The 19,476-nt window shown below is 54.7% G+C and overlaps 1 protein-coding gene across 2 annotated transcripts; it reads left to right on the top strand.

Annotated features, from left to right (window-relative positions):
• Positions 1–18,825, top strand: ATP8B2 (ATPase phospholipid transporting 8B2). Of its 2 annotated transcripts, none has more exons than XM_068966554.1 (27): positions 1–61; positions 2,614–2,672; positions 3,042–3,155; positions 3,288–3,386; positions 3,679–3,740; positions 3,838–3,910; positions 4,201–4,271; positions 4,497–4,576; positions 5,441–5,599; positions 5,813–5,901; positions 7,246–7,442; positions 10,281–10,489; positions 11,389–11,432; positions 11,697–11,862; positions 12,026–12,214; positions 12,375–12,490; positions 12,582–12,746; positions 12,832–12,943; positions 13,081–13,186; positions 13,300–13,444; positions 13,613–13,796; positions 13,923–14,146; positions 14,418–14,501; positions 14,839–15,084; positions 15,233–15,371; positions 16,916–17,046; positions 17,241–18,825. In XM_068966554.1, the coding sequence occupies exons 1-27, from the start codon at positions 31–33 to the stop codon at positions 17,517–17,519; spliced, it is 3,573 nt and encodes a 1,190-aa protein (XP_068822655.1). In that variant the 5' UTR covers positions 1–30; the 3' UTR covers positions 17,520–18,825. The 2 variants fall into 2 exon arrangements, with proteins under 2 accessions (XP_068822655.1, XP_068822654.1); XM_068966553.1 differs by lacking the exon at positions 1–61 and adding an exon at positions 905–992.
• Positions 18,826–19,476: the final 651 nt, after the last annotated feature.

Below are 19,476 nucleotides of genomic sequence, written 5' to 3'. Positions count from 1 at the left end.
CATGGGATTGCTGGGACCTTGCTGGGTGAGATGGCACTGTGTGCAAAAAAGCGCCCCCCAGGTAAGACAGTCAGAAGGTGGGGGTCAGGGGGAATCCCTGGGACCATCTGGAGTGGGTGTTTTTATGGGTCAGGGAGCGCAGGGAGGAGGACGGACGACAGGTAATGGGTCTGAAGGAGGGTAGATTGCAGCCCCTATCCATCCTGGGGGAAGCCTTAGGAAACCATAATTCTTCCTCTTGATTCTCTAAGCTGGTTTTTCCCCCAGGAGCGTGCTGAGGACTTGCCCTTCACCCCCAAACACACAGACTTCTATCTCGGGGCACCTGGAGCGCCTATTCTCTGTTTTGGGGAGTCCAGGGTGCTGTGTTCCCGCCGTCACCTCTCTGTCCTCACACTTCATCTCCTCCCCTCATTTTCCCAACCATCCCGGTCCTTCTTGTTTTCTTGCGGGCGGGGGTGGGGATGGGAGGCAGTGGGAGGAAAACGGTTGCCCTGGACAACGCTGGCAGTCCCCTCACGCGCATTGGCCCGGCGGAGGGAGGCGGGGCTCGGTGCTGGCTTTCGCCTACGCGGCGCGCTGGCAGGCGGCTGCCCCTGCAGTCGGGGGAGCGGGTGGGGGCGGAGCCTGGGGCGTGCGCGCAGAGTCCCGGGCCACTCAGCGCGCGCCTGCGTCCGCAGGGGGCGTCGGGGGCGGCGGCGGAGCATCTGAGCGCGCGGCGTCGCCGGGTGCGGGCGGCCGCGGGGATGGCCGGGGCTGCAGGTGGGGCGCGCGCCCGACGGCCGGGGCTCCCCTCTGAGCGGCCGCAGCTCCTGTGCCTCCCCGGGGGGCCGCCCCGTCGGAGCCGCTGAGGCCGAGGACAGACCGACAGACAGCCCGCCCTTCCCCCGCTCAAACTGGGGTCATGACGGTCCCCAAGGAGATGCCCGAGAAGTGGGCCCGGGCCGGGGCGCCCCCCTCCTGGAGCAGAAAGAAGCCTTCCTGGGGGACAGGTAACGGGAGGCAGCTACTGGCAACTCTCCTGAGCCCTTAGTCCGCCCCCTCCCCGCCATTCGCTTGTCTCCGGCCTCCCCACAGCGTTCCCATATCCTCTGCAGACCCAGGGATCCTGGCTCCGAAGGGTCTGGTCTCTACCTCTCTCTTTGCATGCTCGTCGTTGACTGCGCAGGCGACTCAGCCTGACGGTCCCCTTTGGGGAAGTTTTGGGAGTAAAGTGACCAGGCGGAGAGGGAGCATTCTGGGCAGGCAGAGGATGCTGTGGTCTGAGGTTTTGCTGCTGCAGTGCGCTCTGCAGGCTGCTGGGGAGAGTGAGGGAAGGCGTCTGGAATACTGCTTGATAGTCCAGGTCCGGTTTGTCATGATGTTTACTGCCTAACCAGGGTACCCCGTTTTTCAGCCTGTGGTCATGACCACCGGAGTTGGGCTGGAGAACCCATCTAGGACCCTTCCTAGGACACCTCTATGTTCTGGGACCTGAACTTGGTGCCTGCAGTCCCAGATCTGTGGGTGTTCAGAATAGGTTTAGTTTGTTAGTCACTTGGTTAGTGACAGATGTGTTGTTTTAGGGGAAATACGTCCAGACAGCACAAGAAAGGTTACGGTGAGAGAGCGACTGCTTCAACTGCATCCCATTCTCCCCTGTTTCATCTCTGTCTCAGTCTGCATGACCCATATCCCTGACCACCCCCTCTCCTACTTGAAGACGAGCTTTGAAATAAGATGATGTCATCGTGGGCCAGTCAGAAGCCGCTGCTGGTGACATGTGACAAGCAGAGGCGTCTGTAGGGGGGACTGCACGTGGGGCTGGGATGCTGCCGCAAAGCAGTTCCAGGGCACCGTGACCCTCCGTCTTGCCACCCACCCCACCCACTGGGTTAGGAGGAGGGCAGTACAGGGCTGGAGCTGTGAGGGGAAGCTTAGTGTCTTCAGCTGCTATTCTGGAGATTCCTAGGACTGTTAATTCCTACAGCGTTAATTAAAGGGATGGGGGCGAGACACTGGTGCCCCCAGTGGGAGAGCTTGACGGTTGTTGGTGAGGAAAGGAGAAAGGCATCCTGTCCTGTGAGTGTCACACCTGCAGAGCCCAGTGGTCAGGCCGGTGGTGAGAGGTGGACTAGAGGGAAGAATTCAGTAACACCTCAGGTGTGCCACTAAACTCCTTAAAACTGTGTGCCATGCAATGATGACCCTGTATGCAAGACAGCAAAAAAGACAGATGTGTATAACGGACTTTTGGACTCAGAGGGAGAGGGAGAGGGTGGGATGATTTGGGAGAATGGCATTGTAACATGTATACTATCATGTAAGAATCGAATCGCCAGTCTATGCCCGACGCAGGATACAGCATGCTTGGGGCTGGTGCACGGTGATGACCCAGAGAGATGTTATGGGGAGGGAGGTGGGAGGGGGGTTCATGTTTGGGAACGCATGTACACCCGTGGTGGATTCATGTCAATGTATGGCAAAACCAATTAAAAAAAAAGAAACAAAAAAACTGTGTGCCATGGAAGGAACCTGGGGCCCTCAGTGGAAAACCCACAGAGTGGGGTGGGCCTGACAAGGTGCTGGGCTGGGCCTCAGTCTGCTCCTGACTGCAGCATCATTCTCTTGCAGAAGAAGAAAGGAGGGCGCGGGCCAATGACCGAGAATACAATGAGAAATTCCAGTATGCGGTGAGAGGCCCCAGACCACCTGTGCCCTCTTCCTGGGTCGGGAAGGAAGGACAGGTGCATCCTGTCCGTCCTGGGTGGGGGTGGAGGGCTGACTGCTGGGAGGGTGCTTGGGGGAGGGGAAGGCAGCCTCTTTGCCACTTGTCATCTGCTGCTCTGCTGAATTTTTCATGCCCTGACCTGTCAGTGAAGCTGCATCCCATGAGACCATTGACCCCATGAGACTCTCTTCTCTCCTCCTTTTTCCTCCTCTTATACCTCCTGGCTTTTAGGGGCAGAGGTTTGGAAAGTGTAGGTGGAGAGGGCAGCCTCAATCTGGTTCTGGGTTGGCATTGGAGGGTGCCTCACGATCTTCTCTTCGCCCCACTACAGAGTAACTGCATCAAGACCTCCAAGTACAATATTCTCACCTTCCTGCCTGTCAACCTCTTTGAGCAGTTCCAGGAAGTGGCCAATACCTACTTCCTGTTCCTTCTCATTCTGCAGGTGAGTGACCTCTGGTAAAATCAAACCCTTTGCAATTAATTCACAAAGCTGACTAAGGTCAAGGAGGAGAAAAGTCTGGGGGAACCGAGGACAGGACCTCAGAGGCATGCGTTCTCGGTCCTTTTTTTCCAGTTGATCCCGCAGATCTCTTCCCTGTCCTGGTTCACCACCATTGTGCCTTTGGTTCTTGTCCTCACCATCACAGCTGTTAAAGATGCCACTGATGACTATGTGAGCTGCTTTCCTTCTTACACTGTTCCCCCACCCTCCATCCCCACCCCACCCCACCCCGGCCCCGCAAGTCGCCCTCCTCCACTTAGCAGAGTTCCTCGGCGACCTTACCATCCCTAACCTGGTCCACTAGGTCTGTGGAATCTTGGCCGAGAGTAGGGTAGGGGAGTCGGGGGGAGTAGACCCGTGAACAGGTGTATACATGGTGGCACCCAGCATGTTCTGCTTCCCGCTGATCAGCTAAGTCCCTTGGCGCAGGAGAAGATGGCTTACCTTGCTCTCCTCTCTTTAGTTCCGCCACAAGAGCGATAACCAAGTGAATAACCGTCAGTCTCAGGTGCTGATCAACGGAATGTGAGTGCTTGTTGGAGACTGAGGGCCTGGGAAGGAAAAGGGTCCCCTGGGAACTTCTCTAACTACTGACGGCCTTTGCTCTGTCTTCTTGCCTCAGCCTCCAGCAGGAGCAGTGGATGAACGTCTGTGTTGGTGATATTATCAAGCTAGAAAACAACCAGTTTGTGGCGGTAAGGGACAGGTGCCCTTCTAGGCCTACAGGGCTCTCCCCGCCCCCCTTTTTCTGGGGGGGGGGCAGAAAGGAATGAGTCTTTCCTTTTGACAGTTGCCTCTTAAACACTCATGGGAGGAAACTTTCTTGAGTGGGAAGCTTCTGTGTCATATATTATGCCTCCTTTCTAGCCATTCATGTGCTCAGGACTAAGCAGACCAAGAGTGCTTAGTGGAAGGAGGGATCATCAGAGAGTCCATCGGGGTGGAGGCTTGGGTCTTTGGCCTTCTCATTAGGTTTTCTTTCTAGGCGGATCTCCTCCTCCTTTCCAGCAGCGAGCCCCATGGGCTGTGTTACATAGAGACAGCAGAACTTGACGGGTGAGTCGCATGCTCAGTGTCTCCTTCCTCCTGTGGGCTAGCAGGCTTGTTTCTGAAAGTGGTCCCCAGGTCTGGAGTCTGTACCTTTTGGAACAGGCTTTGGGTGTGTAGAAGTGTTACCTACCCAGTAATGCCTGGGGGTGGTGATGCTCCTTGGTCAGGTGTCCCCAGGTAGAATCTAAAGGAAAGGAAGGGAATCAGGACTCAGGGACACTCTCCTTCCAGAGAGACCAACATGAAAGTGCGGCAGGCGATTCCAGTCACATCGGAATTGGGAGACATCAGTAAGCTTGCCAAGTTTGATGGTAAGTAGTACTGGAGAAGCAGCTTTCAGGCAGAGGAGATGTCTTGGGTTTCGGGATCTAAATTGTGCCTTCTCTTTTTGGCTTCTTTTTGCTGAGACTGTGCAGCTTCCTGGACTCTTTTGGGTGGTTGGGGAGGTGCCGAGGGATTCAGGAATGCTGAGGGGCTATCACTTAGCTTTTGAATTGATGGTCATTTCAAGAGCTCTTGGCTGCCAGCTGCCTCTTTGCTGTACATGTTGAGAGAAATTCAGCTTATTCTTATTTCTTATACATGCTTCTTCTAACAAGACAAACTATGTAATATATAAAAGAGAAAGCTCTCCTGCCCTCCAACTCTAGCCTCCTCAGGGTTGTCAGGTTAACTGGCAGTGTAGTGTGTATTCATCCACACTTTTCCCTCTGTTTATGTGAGCGTAAATCAGTGGGATCATACTGTACTGAAATCTCTTCAACCAGCGTTTCTGTACTTACTTAAATTCATCATAAGTATCTTATCACATCTCTATGTAAAGAAATTTATACCATTCTTTTTCATAACTATATAATGTTTTGTAGAATTGAGGCTTTGTAATTTATTCAGCTCAGTCTTTTGCTGTTCAAATAATGCTTCAATAAAATTCTTGCAAGCTATGCTATTACCTCTGTAGAACGAGTCCCCAAAGTGGGATTACTGGGTCCGAGGGTATGTGTGCTTTTAATAGGAATTCGTGCCGCCTCCTTGCTTCCCCAGAAAGTTGCGCCAGTGGTGTGCGGATGGGCCCGCATCCTAACCCCCTCTCACCACAGCTGGTTTTTCTGTGCTATTGTCTCATGGTCAAGCTACAGACCACACCTCAAGCAGGTGCACTCCTGTCTTCCCTTTAGGTGAAGTGATTTGCGAACCTCCCAACAACAAGCTAGACAAATTCAGCGGAACCCTCTACTGGAAGGAGAACAAGTTCCCCCTGAGCAACCAGAACATGCTGCTGCGGGGCTGCGTGCTGCGAAACACCGAGTGGTGTTTCGGGCTGGTCATCTTTGCAGGTGAGCCTCCTCGGGCCCAAAGAGAGAAGGGCGGGAGTGGTGCCTCTGCTGGCCTTCAGGAATGTGGGAAGAGACGAGTGGGTCCTGGAGCCGAGCCTCTCATCCAGCCAGTGTCTCTCTTCCACCCTGATGTCCTATCGACTGGATGCCCGGGCAGAAGCCTAGAGGCAGATTCGTTGTTTGGCTTTCCCAGCCTTTCCCATGCCTTTCTAGGTCCTGACACTAAGCTGATGCAGAACAGTGGCAGGACAAAATTCAAGAGAACAAGTATTGATCGCCTAATGAACACATTGGTGCTCTGGGTAAGGCTTCCCACAAACGGTTCCTGCCTCTGCCCTTCTGGTTGTCCTTGGGCGGGTCCTGTTACTCCCACCTCTCCTCCCTGGTCAGTAGTCAGTCTTCAGGTTTTAACTTTAAAGCCACTGGCAGGTCAGCCACTCAAAGGCAGTGTTTATTTCAGGCTCCTTTTGGATTTGGAAGATGTTATTTAAAAAACCTTTGGAACATGTATGAATGAACAACTTAAAGTTAAAACAAATCTTCCGTTCTCTGGATTCCAGTTACGATGGTGACTTAGTCTAGCATGTGACTTTCTGTTTGCTTTTGCCAGGGACAAGGCAGCCTTCATGGGGATGGAGAGGGAATTAAAAGAAAAATTTCCATTTGGATGTTGGAGAACAGGGTCTTTTCCCCTGACTTCCAAGAGCAAAGGATCCCAAGGGAAAAGTTTCTGTTTTAGTTGTTGGCAGTTCCTGAATCCTTCTCTTGTTTTGCTAGAAACCTGAGCTCCTTGTCGAGCTCCACTCCCCTTCTTGCGCCCCCACTGCCTGCTGCCTGCCCCCCACATGCCAGCTTGCAAAGGCTGGGGCCAGCCTCCTGTGAGACAGTTTCCTCCCTTAAAGGGTTTGCAGAAACCCAGTCTGAGAGGCTATCAGGCCAAGACTCTTATCGCCCCCTGGTGGTCCTTGGGCATCAGAATGGTTTCTGCTTTGCTTCAAAGCATCTGGAGTGGAGGCAGCTTGGAAGATGTCTGAAATCGCGCAGTGGTCTCAACTTTTTTCTTTCGAAAGCTTTCTTACGATTCTTCTTCAACTGATCCAGTGGTCAGGAATCCACAGTTCCACTGCTGGGGGCAGGAAACTAAGGTCCCATTGGCTGCGTGATATGGCCCCAAAAAATTTTTTTTAAAAATTTTTGGCAACTGGTATGAGATAATGAACATTACAGAAACATGGTATTTTTGTTGACTTGTAGAGACTTAGCTCTGGTAAATGGGTGATTTCCAGTAGGCTTCTTTGGTATGTTGAAAGTAACTTATCTCGACCCTTACCACCTTTGATGTCTCCTGAGGGTTCTAGAATATCAGAATGGATACTACACAACCCTTTCAGCTTCCTCAGAACACAGTTGAGAAAAGCATTGCAAGAGAAGGCCACGTGCCGGTTGATCACCAGTTCTGGATGCTTCCCGCTAGAGCATGTGACCATTTTAAAGATACCTGAGCCTTTGAGGGCTCTGGGTACTGATGGTAACCTTCAGGGCTTCTGGGTACTGATGGTGACCTTCAGGGATTCACTTGGTTTTGAGGACTTCCTCAGGGCTTCCTTGGTTTTGCAGCTTAGCCTCCGCTTTTCATTCCTCTGCAGATTTTTGGATTCCTGGTCTGCATGGGGGTGATCCTGGCCATTGGCAATGCCATCTGGGAACATGAGGTGGGGATGCGCTTCCAGGTCTACCTGCCCTGGGACGAGGCGGTGGACAGTGCCTTCTTCTCTGGCTTCCTCTCCTTCTGGTCCTACATCATCATCCTCAACACCGTCGTGCCCATATCGCTCTATGTCAGGTATGCTGTCTCTCTGCGCCGGGGTCTCTCCAGGGAGCTCAGGTGGTCCCTTGGCAGACTTTTCTCTTCCGTGAAGGTGAAATCCTCGAGAGGGAACTTGGGGTCCTCTCCTTCCTGTGCTGCGAACATGTTATCTGTTTATCTTCATGGGCAAAGCAGACTTCACTGCAGTTTTCTTGGCACTTTGGATTGTATTAGAACAAAAATGATGTTGATTTATATAGCACATACTTATCTCATGCTGACTGTGCAAAGAAGCAGGCTAGGTGCGGTGGCACAAAGATGTGCTAAGAATGGATTTCCTTCCCTCCAGGAGCTTCAGTCTAGTAGAGGGAGCTAAATCTAAATACATTATGAAGCAAAGTGGGAACTAGTGCTGTTAACAGTCATCCTACCTGCCTTCGGTGTCCTGCTTGCGTGTGAAGCGAGGGGACACAGTTGATGCATAACATAGCCTCTGCCTTCAGGAGCAGCAGACTGGTGCAGGAGGAGAGGTGCAGACAGTGTAGGACACCTGTGCATCCCACTGAGAAACCCCAGAGGCACAGAGTGCCATGAAGATGGGAAGCGCGTTACTCCCCATGCAGTTAATCAGGGAGGACATCTCTGAAGAGGTGGCTGTTGAACGGGACTTTGAGTGGTGGCGGGGAGGGGCGAAGGTGAGCCTGGAGGAGAGGGCTGGACACAAAGGCACGGAGATAGGGACCTCAGAATGGTTCATCCTGAGACACTTCGGCAGGGGCATGGACCCTGAGTGGGGGCCTATGAGACAGAGAGCTGGGAACATAAGCATGTTCCCTGTTGTGAAGGAGCTTGAATCTTTGCCAGTGGACATTCACTCAGGAAACCATTAAAAGATTCTTTAAAAAAAAAAAAATCTAAAGAATGCTTTAGGAAATGTTGGCTGGCAGTGGCATATAGCATAACTAGGAGTAAGAGGACGTCTAGGGTTTTTTTGGGAAAGAAGCTGTTAACAGGGAGTGAAGCGAGGAAGGGGGAATGCTGGAGGAAGAACGAATGGCCAGAAGAGATCTCTTTGCATTTAGTGCCTTGCACTTGAGACAAGAGAACCTGTGCCTTTGTTTAAATTGATCACATTGTGGACTTTATTGTTGTTATTTTTTTGGCTGTGCGGCTTGTGGCATCTTAGATCCCCGTCCGGGGATCAAACCCCGGGCCTCGACGGTGACAGCTCAGAGTCCTAACCACTGAAACACCAGGATCCCAACCTGTGACATTGCTGAGGACATTGGAGGGAGGCTCAGAACTCTTCCCTTATGTTTTCTCTTGTTCACAGATTGCCCAGATAGTCTCCTTGGATCTCCCACTTGCACCCGAGTCCTAGTGCTGCTGACAGTGGGCAGGAGATAAGGACTCTCCGTGCTGAGGGTGGACAGCGGGGTTTCTGTGAAGTATTAGGAGGAGACTCAGAAGGCTTGGGGTTTAATCCTGCCCCCTCAGTAGCCACCTGACCTCAGGCAAATCCACAGTCACTTAGGGCCTTGGTTTTCTCACGTAAAATGGGACAACTTCCAGCCTCTTCATAGGAACATCTTGGTATAATAGATTGGAAAATACATTTTTTAAATTAAAATGTAATTTCATTTTTACTGGGACTTCCCTGGAGGTCCAGTGGTTAAGACCCAGTGCTTCCAGTCCAGGGGGTACAGGTTTGATCTCTGATCAGTTGGGAAAACTAAGATCCCACATGCTGAGTGACATGGTCAAAAAACTATTAAAAAAAATTTAAATTACTGTACAAATATCAGGTGGTAGCGTGTCCATCATTATCTGTGACTCGGGTTCTTTGTTGCTATTTAAATCTTTTCTTGTTTCCAATCTGAATTTTTTTTTCCATCTTTGGACTTTGCTGTCTGTGTTTTGTATTCAAGTTCACGTGAAGCCCATGGTAGCTGCCTGAGAAAGTTTCTAAGTCTCCTCAGGTTACAGTGTGTGTATTTGGGGAGGAGGGCAGGGAGGGGATGCTTGATCAGCTGAGTGGGGCGTAGGCCACGAAGGCATTTCCAGCTGGCTCAGTTTTGGCCTGGTAAGGGGATCCTGACAGCAGCCCCAGTCAGGTGGGAAGCAGGGTTCCAGATGTGCCCCCATTGCTTGGCTGGCAGGACCCAGACATGGGGCCGTTTCTGAGATGCTGACGGTCCAGATCCCGGAAGGCATTGCCTTGTAAAGAGGATGACGTGAACTGACCTTAGGAGAGCCCCACGCTGGTGTAGATGGGGGTTGTTCCCCGGACTCTTGAGGCCCCATCGCCTCCTGGAGTCAGCATCTCAGTCTGCCCCACGTGCTCCCTGAGCGCCCCGAGTTGGCTTGTGCAGCCCAGAGCCGGGCAGCTTGGGCTCGGGCAGTGAGGCGGGGGCTCCAGGGCTGCCTCGGTTTCCTCTCCCTGCAGGGCGTGTGTGATGCTGTGGCCCGCGCAGCACCCTCATTATTTCTCTCTCTTTTTTTTCTCCTCCTTCCCTCTTGCACTTTCTCTTGTTTTCTCTGCATGGTTTCTGTATTATTAGCCCAGAGGTAAGAACTGGTCGAGTGCCTTGTCCGCAGTCCCTCCTCCTCTGCCTGTGCCGTCTGTCCCGCCTGCCCAGGCCCTTTGTCCCTTTTTGTCTGGAGGGCATCGGAGGGTCGGGGTCGGGGACCCCCTTTGCCGGCCGGGCGTGGCAGGCTCCACCTTCAGGCGCTCCTTGCCACCCTCCCCCGCCCAGGTGTCCGCTCCGCTCCGTTCTCGTCTCTCCCCAGGTGGAGGGCCTGCAGCGAAGGCCCATGGGGGTGGGGCCCTGCTCCCCTCCCCGCCCTCAGCCTCACCTCCTGTCCCCTGCGCAGCGTGGAGGTCATCCGCCTGGGCCACAGCTACTTCATCAACTGGGACAAGAAGATGTTCTGCATGAAGAAGCGGACGCCTGCCGAGGCCCGCACCACCACCCTGAACGAGGAGCTGGGCCAGGTGGAGTACATCTTCTCCGACAAGACGGGCACCCTCACCCAGAACATCATGGTCTTCAACAAGTGCTCCATCAACGGCCGCAGCTACGGTATGGCCGCACCACTGGGGCCGAGGGCGGGCCGCAGCTACGGTGTGGCCGCACCACTGGGGCCGAGGGCGGGCCGCAGCTATAGTGTGGCCACACCACTGGGGACGAGGGCAGGGAGGGCCGTGCTGCCGGGGCTCCCACGCTGGGCTCCACATCTGGGCTTTCCTTCTTTCCTATTGGGGTCTGTGGGCCCTTGAGAGGGTCTGCTCTGCACCCAGATCAGGAGGCAGATCCTGACGGTGCTCCCCCTTCTCTGCTGGTGCCTGCACCGCCTCTCAGCTCCAGGCAGTGGGGCCGCTCCTTGGCTGTTTGAACAGAAGCCCAGGATGCTGGCCGCTGGGCACCCCGGGCCAGGTGGGACCTTGTCAGCCCTGGCGGAGTGCTAGCCTCTCCCCGTGTTGCTGCCCAGGGCCCCTGTGAGTCTCTGGAATGTGGCTGTGGCCTTCCCAGTGTGGCCCCACTGCAGTGGCCTAGTGGCTGAGCTGCTGGGATGGCTTGGGGACAGGGTGCGTGGGGTCTTTTATGCCAAGTGAGCCCCTCTCCTAACTGCTTTCTGTACTAACCTAGGCTTGGAGGCAGCGTGTGAGACTTTGTCTGTTGCACAGGCCTAAGAGCCGAGGGGCCTGGAGCCCCGGGGGCATGGGTGTGGCTTTGGAGCTGCCCTCTGGGGAGAGCCGGAAGGGGGTGGGGATGGGGAGCCGAGAGTGCTGGCTTTTGAGTCCTGGCGTTCTGAAGACCCAGGGTGCCTGTGCCTCCTGTCTTTCTAGTCATCCGTGTTGAATCTGGGTGACGTTCACTCAGCCACAAGGGTCGCGGGTCCCAGGTGCCCGCGGGTTCTGTGCTGGCGGCCCCTCCCCCTGCTCTGACACTGCTCCTTCTTCTCTCCTGGCCGTGTGTAGGTGATGTGTTTGATGTCCTGGGACACAAAGCTGAATTGGGAGAGGTAAGGTCCAGCCTCCATACTGGTTCTTGGTGCTAGTTAAACACAGGGTGCCTGGCCAGGGTTGGCATAGTTGGGGGTGACGTGTTGCCTGGCTAGGGCGTGGAAACTGGTCAGAGGAGATGGGTGTAGTAAGGAAGACTTGGTGGCACCGGTGGGAATCTTGAGGTTGGCAGTGGACAGGATCCTGGTGGGGACTGCCACACCCCTCCCCAGGAAGCAGCCTGGGGACCCACCCTTCCCTGATGGTCCTCTTACCTGCTCCAGAGGCCTGAGCCCGTCGACTTCTCCTTTAATCCTCTGGCTGACAAGAAGTTCTTGTTTTGGGACCCCGCTCTCTTGGAGGCTGTCAGGATGGGGGACCCCCACACCCACGAGTTCTTCCGCCTCCTCTCCTTGTGCCACACCGTCATGTCGGAGGAGAAGAGCGGAGGTGAGCCCAGGGGCTGGTCTGCGCTTCCCTGCCCGATGGACTCTCGGGCTTGAGCTGTGCTCTGCCTGTGGCCTGGCCACCTGGGGTTTCCTGGGCAGGAACACGCGGCTGGTGGCTGAGAGCGGGGCCGCTGACACCACGTGTGTCCCTCCTCCGCGCCCAGGGGAGCTCTACTACAAAGCCCAATCTCCGGACGAGGGGGCCTTGGTCACCGCAGCCAGGAACTTTGGCTTCGTATTCCGCTCTCGTACCCCCAAAACTATCACTGTCCATGAGATGGGCACCGCCATCACCTACCAGCTGCTGGCCATCCTGGACTTCAACAATATCCGCAAACGGATGTCGGTCATAGGTGAGGCCGGGATCGGGCTGCCGGAGGCATTCGGGGGCAGCATGCAGTCCTGGGGTGGGTGAGGTGTACTGGGTGACCTTGGTGTGTTGCAATTCAGGGCCTTTACCTATCTGAATATCCCATTCTTTCCTGAGACATTTTCCCCCTGCCCCACTGACAGTGCGGAATCCAGAGGGGAAAATAAGACTCTACTGCAAAGGGGCTGACACCATCTTGCTGGACAGACTCCATCATTCTACCCAAGAGCTGCTCAACACCACCACCGACCATCTGAATGTAGGCGTGAGGAAGGGGCCCCTGTGGTTCTGCTGCTCTCATTGAGGTGGTGGGAGACTGGGGCCGACTCTCTGGCTTCTTCCTCCTTCAGGAGTATGCGGGCGAAGGGCTGAGAACCCTGGTCCTGGCCTACAAGGATCTGGATGAAGAATACTACGAGGAGTGGGCCGGGAGACGGCTCCAAGCCAGCCTGGCCCAGGACAGCCGGGACGACCGGCTGGCCAGCATCTACGAGGAGGTCGAGAGCGACATGATGGTATGGTCTGCAGAGTGGGCCGAGGGTGGGAGAGGAGGGCCTGGGCCTGGACTCCGGTGCTAGGAGCGCTTGTGGTTATTTTCAGCTGCTGGGTGCCACAGCCATTGAGGACAAGCTTCAGCAAGGGGTTCCGGAGACCATTGCCCTCCTGACGCTGGCCAACATCAAGATCTGGGTGCTGACTGGAGACAAGCAAGGTGAGAGGCCTGTAGGGCAGAGGAGACGGCACCTGCATACAGCACCGTGGGGTCCTGGCAAGCCTGGAACACTGGGCGGGCAAGTGCAGCGGCTTCGTCAGGGGCCTGTCCAGAGCACCTGCACTTTCTCTTGGTAGAGACGGCCGTGAACATTGGCTATTCCTGCAAGATGCTGACGGACGACATGACAGAGGTGTTCATCGTCACTGGCCACACGGTCTTGGAAGTGCGGGAGGAGCTCAGGTAAGCAGACCTGGATGCTCTGCACCATACTTGGGGGTCACACACAGGTTTGCTGATTGGGCTTGAATCCTGCACCTGTCCTGGCCGAACATGGTCTCGTTTCCCCTTCGCAGGAAAGCCCGGGAGAAGATGATGGATTCGTCCCGTGCTGTGGGCAATGGCTTCACCTACCAGGAGAAACTTTCTTCTTCCAGGCTCACCTCTGTCCTGGAAGCTGTGGCTGGGGAGTATGCCCTGGTTATCAACGGGCACAGCCTGGTGAGTGTCGCCACCCTTAGCTTGGGCAGGATCTTTTCAGAGAGCGGCTATTATATCTTACCTTGTTCCCATTCCCTGGACTTCACTGGGGCTGTGGTCTTAAAAGGAGTTGATCCCCAGGTCTCTCCTGGAGCACATGGAGTTCGCTCAGTGCTATCTGTGTTCTAGGCCCACGCGTTAGAGGCAGACATGGAGCTGGAGTTTCTGGAGACGGCCTGTGCCTGCAAAGCTGTCATCTGCTGCCGGGTGACTCCCTTGCAGAAGGCACAGGTGGTGGAACTGGTTAAGAAGTACAAGAAGGCTGTGACCCTGGCCATCGGGGATGGAGCCAACGATGTCAGCATGATCAAAAGTGAGTGTGGACTGTGCAGGTGTGGCGGCTGGGCCCTCGGGCAGGGAGAGAGACCCAGGGAGGAGTGAGGACGGAAGGGGCGGGCCAGAACGTTGTGGGACTCTGAAGCGTCTCATGTCTCTGCAGCGGCTCACATCGGCGTGGGCATCAGCGGGCAGGAAGGGATCCAGGCGGTGCTGGCCTCCGACTACGCCTTCTCCCAGTTCAGGTTCCTGCAGCGCCTCCTGCTGGTGCACGGGCGCTGGTCTTACCTGCGCATGTGCAAGTTCCTCTGCTACTTCTTCTACAAGAACTTCGCCTTCACCATGGTCCACTTCTGGTTTGGCTTCTTCTGCGGCTTCTCGGCCCAGGTGACGAGTTTCCCGGTCCCCTGGCATGCCTGTCCTGAAGCTCCTTGAGGACGGAGATTGTGTCTGTCCTGTTCGTTGCTTGGTCCCCTTAGGATCTAGCTGTTGTCCGATGCATGCATTAAAAAAAAAAAAGTTGTTGAAGGAGTGGAGAGCAAGTTCCAGAAAATTCCTCAGGCCTCCACCCGTGCCACGTTGGCTGTCTTCCTCCGCCTGATTTGTAGTAAAGAGAGACTGCGTGTTCACCTTTTCTTGCTCCCTGTTCTCTTTGCAGACAGTCTACGACCAGTATTTCATCACCCTTTATAATATCGTGTACACCTCCCTCCCAGTCCTGGCTATGGGGGTCTTCGATCAGGTATGGGGGAGTTGGGTGCCCGAGTGGGTTGGGAAGAGGGGCATTGCTGCGAGGGTGTCACCCAATAGTGGTGGGCATGTGGCTCTTGTGCTCACTGGCTGTGGTCCCTGGGAAGGCAGTTCCGTGAGCTGGGCAGCTGACTGGGCCTCCCTCTCGGCCACTGCTGACCTTAACTTCCCTGGGTTGCTGAACAAACATTGACTTGGGGCAGTTGGCTTGAGGTTGAGTCTAGCTGCCAAAGAATTTAGAAAAAGGAGGCAGGGACAAAGTCTGCCCTTGTCCCCCCCGGAGTTGGGCAGCTTCTGAGCCTCCTGTGCCGCTGGCCGTCTGCACACAGGATGTCCCAGAGCAGCGGAGCATGGAGTACCCTAAGTTATACGAGCCAGGCCAGCTGAATCTCCTCTTCAACAAGCGGGAGTTCTTCATCTGCATCGCCCAGGGCATCTACACGTCCGTGCTCATGTTCTTCATTCCCTATGGGGTGTTTGCTGAAGCCACCCGGGATGATGGCACCCAGCTAGCTGACTACCAGTCCTTTGCGGTCACCGTGGCCACATCACTGGTCATCGTGGTCAGCGTGCAGGTAGGAGGTGGTCCGGGAGCTGCCCCCACTCCCAGAGTGAGCGAGCCTCCTGTCCCTGGGGTGCCCTGGGCACTACAGTTCTGTTCCTGGGAGGGGGACAGGGTTTGGGGGGGATGCTCCTTCTGCTTGTGACAACTGCTTTTTGCAGATTGGACTGGATACTGGCTACTGGACAGCCATCAACCACTTCTTCATCTGGGGCAGCCTGGCAGTTTACTTTGCCATCCTCTTTGCCATGCACAGCAATGGGCTCTTCGACATGTTTCCAAACCAATTTCGGTTTGTGGGTGAGTCCCTCTGGCTTTCCCTTGAGTCAGTGAAGGATCACAGTCATTCTGGGACTAACAGGGAAGGTAGGCATTTATTCAGCACTCCTTACGTGTCACGTATTCTGGATGGTGCCATGGGACTCTAGGTGTATCTGACCCAGCCCCTGGCCTCTCTGGGAAGGACTGGTACAAGAAGAGGAACAGTGATACAGAAATCTTATTTGAGGGATTGCAGAGAGGTCATGAGTGGCAGAGGGGCTGGAGGCGTGGAGCAGATGAGGTTGGAAGGTAGGGCTGAGGCAGAGGGTTAGGGATGAAAATCAGTCCAGATCTTTTATAGGTCAAGGCTAAGAACTTAGGGGTTTTTTTCACTTGTGATTTTTATTTGTTTTTGGTGTGCTGGGTCTTCATTGCTGCTCATGGGCTTTCTCTAGTTGTAGAGAGTGGAGGCTGCCGTCCAGTTGCAGTGTACCGGCTTCTCACTGTGGCGGCTCCTCTTCTTGCAGAGCACGGGCTCCCAGTCTCTAGAGCATAGGGCACATGCACTTAGTTGCTCCGAGGCCTGTGGGATCTTCCTGGAGCAGGGATCAAACCCATATCTCCTGCACTGGCAAGCAGATTCTTTACCACTGAGCCACCAGGGAAGCCCAGAACTTTGGATTTTAGAGGGTGTTGAGCAGGGAAATGTCATAAGCTGCTTTATGTTTTTAAAGGCTCACTCTTACTGTTTTGTGGACGATGAAAGGTGGAGCACAGAGACTTCCCTGGTGGTCTAGTGGCTAAGACTCTGAGCTCCCAATGTGGGGGGCTCGGGTTCTACCCTGATCAGGGAACTAGATGCTGCATGCCCCAACTAAGATTCGGCACAGCCAACTAAATTTAAAAAAGAGGACAAAGGTGGAAACCTGGGGAGACTAGCCAGGAGGCTGTAGCAGCAATGTAGGAGGTGAGAATGATGGTGGCTTGGAGTACAGTAAAAGTGGTGGAATCCTGTAGGTATTTTGGAAATGGAGCTGACAGATTGGATGGGGGCCTGAGATGGCTGGGGCAGGAACCAGGTTGACTTCAGAGCTTTTCCTTGGAGCAACCTAGTGGGTGGTAGCATCTCCTGAGGCAGGGAAGATGTGGAGCAAATTGCGAACCGAGGAAACAGTAGTTCACTTTCAGCTGTGTGAAGCTGAGATGAACAGAGATGTCAGGTTAAGGCAGTTAAAGAAAAACAGGTCTGGGGACATCCCTGATGGTCCAGTGGTTAAGACTCCGAACTTCCACTGCAGGGGGTGTGGATTCCATCCCTGGTTGGGGAACTAAGATCCTGTATGCTGTGCAGCACAGCCAAAAAACCCCCACAAAAACAAAAGCAGATCTGAAGTCTTGGGTAGAGTTTGGAGCTGGAATCCAATTTGGAGATAAACATTTGGGGAGCAGAAAGAGAGGCCAGAGATGACGTAAGTTTTGAGACTGGGAAAGTGGGGCTGCCAGAAAAAGAAATGGGGAGCTCTGAGGGGCTGCCCTTACGCCTGCTCTGTGCCTCCTGAAGCGCCCGGCTCCTCCTCTCCCAGGTAACGCCCAGAACACCCTGGCCCAGCCGACTGTGTGGCTGACCATCGTGCTCACCACGGTCGTCTGCATCATGCCTGTGGTTGCCTTTCGGTTTCTCAGGCTGAACCTGAAGCCGGATCTCTCGGACACGGTGAGAGGCCGGGCTGTCTGCTGTGGGGATCGGAGGTGGCGTGTGCAAACACTGCTGCAGTTTCCGTTAAGTGTGTGGGTGGTGGTCCCTGTGCCTGCCCAGTCCCCGGTGCTCTGGGTCCCTTCTCCGAGGTAGTGTCTGATGCTCGCGCGCTGACAAAGGCTCCTTCCCTCATGCTGCCCCGCTCCTGCCAGGTCCGGTATACCCAGCTGGTGAGGAAGAAGCAGAAGGCCCAACACCGCTGCATGAGGCGGGTGGGCCGCACAGGGTCCCGGCGCTCTGGCTACGCCTTCTCCCACCAGGAGGGCTTCGGGGAACTCATCATGTCTGGCAAGAACATGCGGCTCAGCTCCCTGGCGCTCTCCAGCTTCACCACCCGCTCCAGCTCCAGCTGGATTGAGAGCCTCCGCAGGAAGAAGAGTGACAGCGCCAGCAGCCCCAGCGGAGGGGCCGACAAGCCCCTCAAGGGCTGAAGGCCAGAAGGCGGACGCTCTGTGCCGGTGATCAGTCAGCTCACATGGGGCTGGCTGGCCGCCGAAAGGACAGCGTCTGTCTCCAAGCTGCAGGTCCTCATTTCTTGCCTAGGTCCTCATCCCTACTCTCCTGGTAGACTCTGTCCTGCTGGTCCTGCTAGGAGCGGCTGGGGCATCCCCAGCCCAGGGCCCTCCGAGCAGCTGGGAGGGTGGAGGGGGAGGGCCCCAAGGACAGAGTGGGGCTGGGGCATTGGCCACCAACCCCCACTGGGGGCTCAAATGTGGACCCAAAAGCAGTAGAAAACCTGTGAGAGATTGTGTCTGCCCCTGTCCTGCCTGGGAGCCCACAGGGAGACTATAATCTCTATATTTTTTTACTCCCGCTCCCCAGAGGGGCCCCAGAGCCCCTGTTCCTGAATTACACAAGAATGTATCATGCCGGGAAGCCAGAGACCTGCTGGGGCCCTGGGCCCCTCACAGTGTGTGTGTCTCTCCTTGATTTGTGTCTGTGTCCAGTTTGGTTCTGTCTTTTTTTTTGGCAAGTGGAGGCGGCCTTTATGTGACTTTTATGTTGTGTTGGTGTCTTAACTCTCTGGGGGAAGGTGCCCCGGCCTGGCTGGGAGGGGAGCGGTTTGGGAGGAGCCCTCCAGCAGCTGGTGCCCTTGCGGGACCAAGAGGCCGACCTGGGAGGGAGCTGCCCATCAGCCAGAGGCTGTTGGGAGGATATACCGGGGTCATTGGGTCCTGTCTCCTTCCTCACCTTGAGAGTGAAGTGCTGCCCCTCCCCCACTCCCCCCGCCCCCACAACTAACTCCTGGATTCCGTAAGTCCTGCTGGTACCGGACTGGAGCCCGGGAGAACGGCCCGTCCTCAGTGACCGAAAGCTGGGTGTGATAAGTAATCCTGAAAACATTTTCTTTAATGTCAAATTTAGACCCACGTTCATGGGCCGAGTCCATTCTGACTGTCCTCCCTCCTCGTCGGTGTTGCCGGCACCTGAGGCGGCGCCCGGAATGGGAAGCTGAGCCCTGTGAGCTGAGGCTGCAGGGAAGCCAAGCTCTGCTGCTCCCGGCAACAGCGGTCCCACCCGCTCCAGGCCCGGCTTCCGGCAGGGGGTGCTCAATGACAGCGGAGCCGAGGCGCGTCAGCCTTTCCATGATCCACACCTACGAAGCTCTTCCCCAAGTTAGGTGTCGCCCAAGTTAGTTGCCACCAAGTCAACCTTGGGCAGAACTTTTTCCATGTCTTCGGTAGTGGAGGGGGTTACTCAGGAATGGTGTGGAGCTGGGAGTGAGGGATGTGGTCGTCCCATGGGAATTGGAGGTGTTCCAGTGAGGCGGGTGGGGTGGGCAGGGGCTGGAGGTGGGGAAAGCTTGACAGGGAAATTCCTTTTGGCCACACGGTTTACAAATTCAACATCATGTCTGTTTGTGTGTCTCTCAAGGTGAGAGTCTGATTTTTATACCAAAGAGGAAATGTTTTTTTTCATATTTGGTTTGTCTATATTATATAAATATAAATATATATATATATACAGTTATATATATTATTTTTTTGGTTCTCTCTCGTTTTTTAGGGAGGGAGGAAAGTACCAAGTTGCATTGAGCTGTAATTAAGGAACATTCTGTATAATTTATGACACATTTCTAGACTTGCAAAAATTATATCATTTTATGGATATAAGAGAAAAATGCCTTTTTATAAAATCTTGATTTCTGAAAAAAGTGTGTGGTTTGTCTCTTTTCTGATGCCTTACCAAGATTGGTGGTAAAAGTAAAGACAGAAAACTTTTCTTACAGAATTGGCTGGGTAGATGTGAACCGAAGTGAAGAAAACCGAATCTAACAGGCAGGGTAGAGCCTCTCCATTTCCACACCTCAGCTGGAAGGTGGGGCAATGGGCGGGACCGAGGCAGGTCACAGGGACTTTGTGTTCAGCTGATGGCTGGGTACTTAGG

The sequence above is a fragment of the Capricornis sumatraensis genome, chromosome 2 (assembly GCF_032405125.1).
Source record: "Capricornis sumatraensis isolate serow.1 chromosome 2, serow.2, whole genome shotgun sequence".
Classification (NCBI taxonomy): Eukaryota; Metazoa; Chordata; class Mammalia; order Artiodactyla; family Bovidae; genus Capricornis; species Capricornis sumatraensis.
This window is presented reverse-complemented; position numbering and strand designations above follow the sequence as displayed.

What these genes read in the sequence shown, in the direction of transcription:
- ATP8B2 (XM_068966553.1), top strand. Translation starts at nt 905, where the DNA reads ATGACGGTCCCCAAGGAGATGCCCGAGAAGTGGGCCCGGGCCGGGGCG. An exon ending in ATGAGAAATTCCAGTATGCG is followed by an intron (nt 2,673 to 3,041) that starts GTGAGAGGCCCC and finishes GCCCCACTACAG; the next exon opens with AGTAACTGCATCAAGACCTC. An exon ending in AAACCAATTTCGGTTTGTGG is followed by an intron (nt 15,372 to 16,915) that starts GTGAGTCCCTCT and finishes CTCCTCTCCCAG; the next exon opens with GTAACGCCCAGAACACCCTG.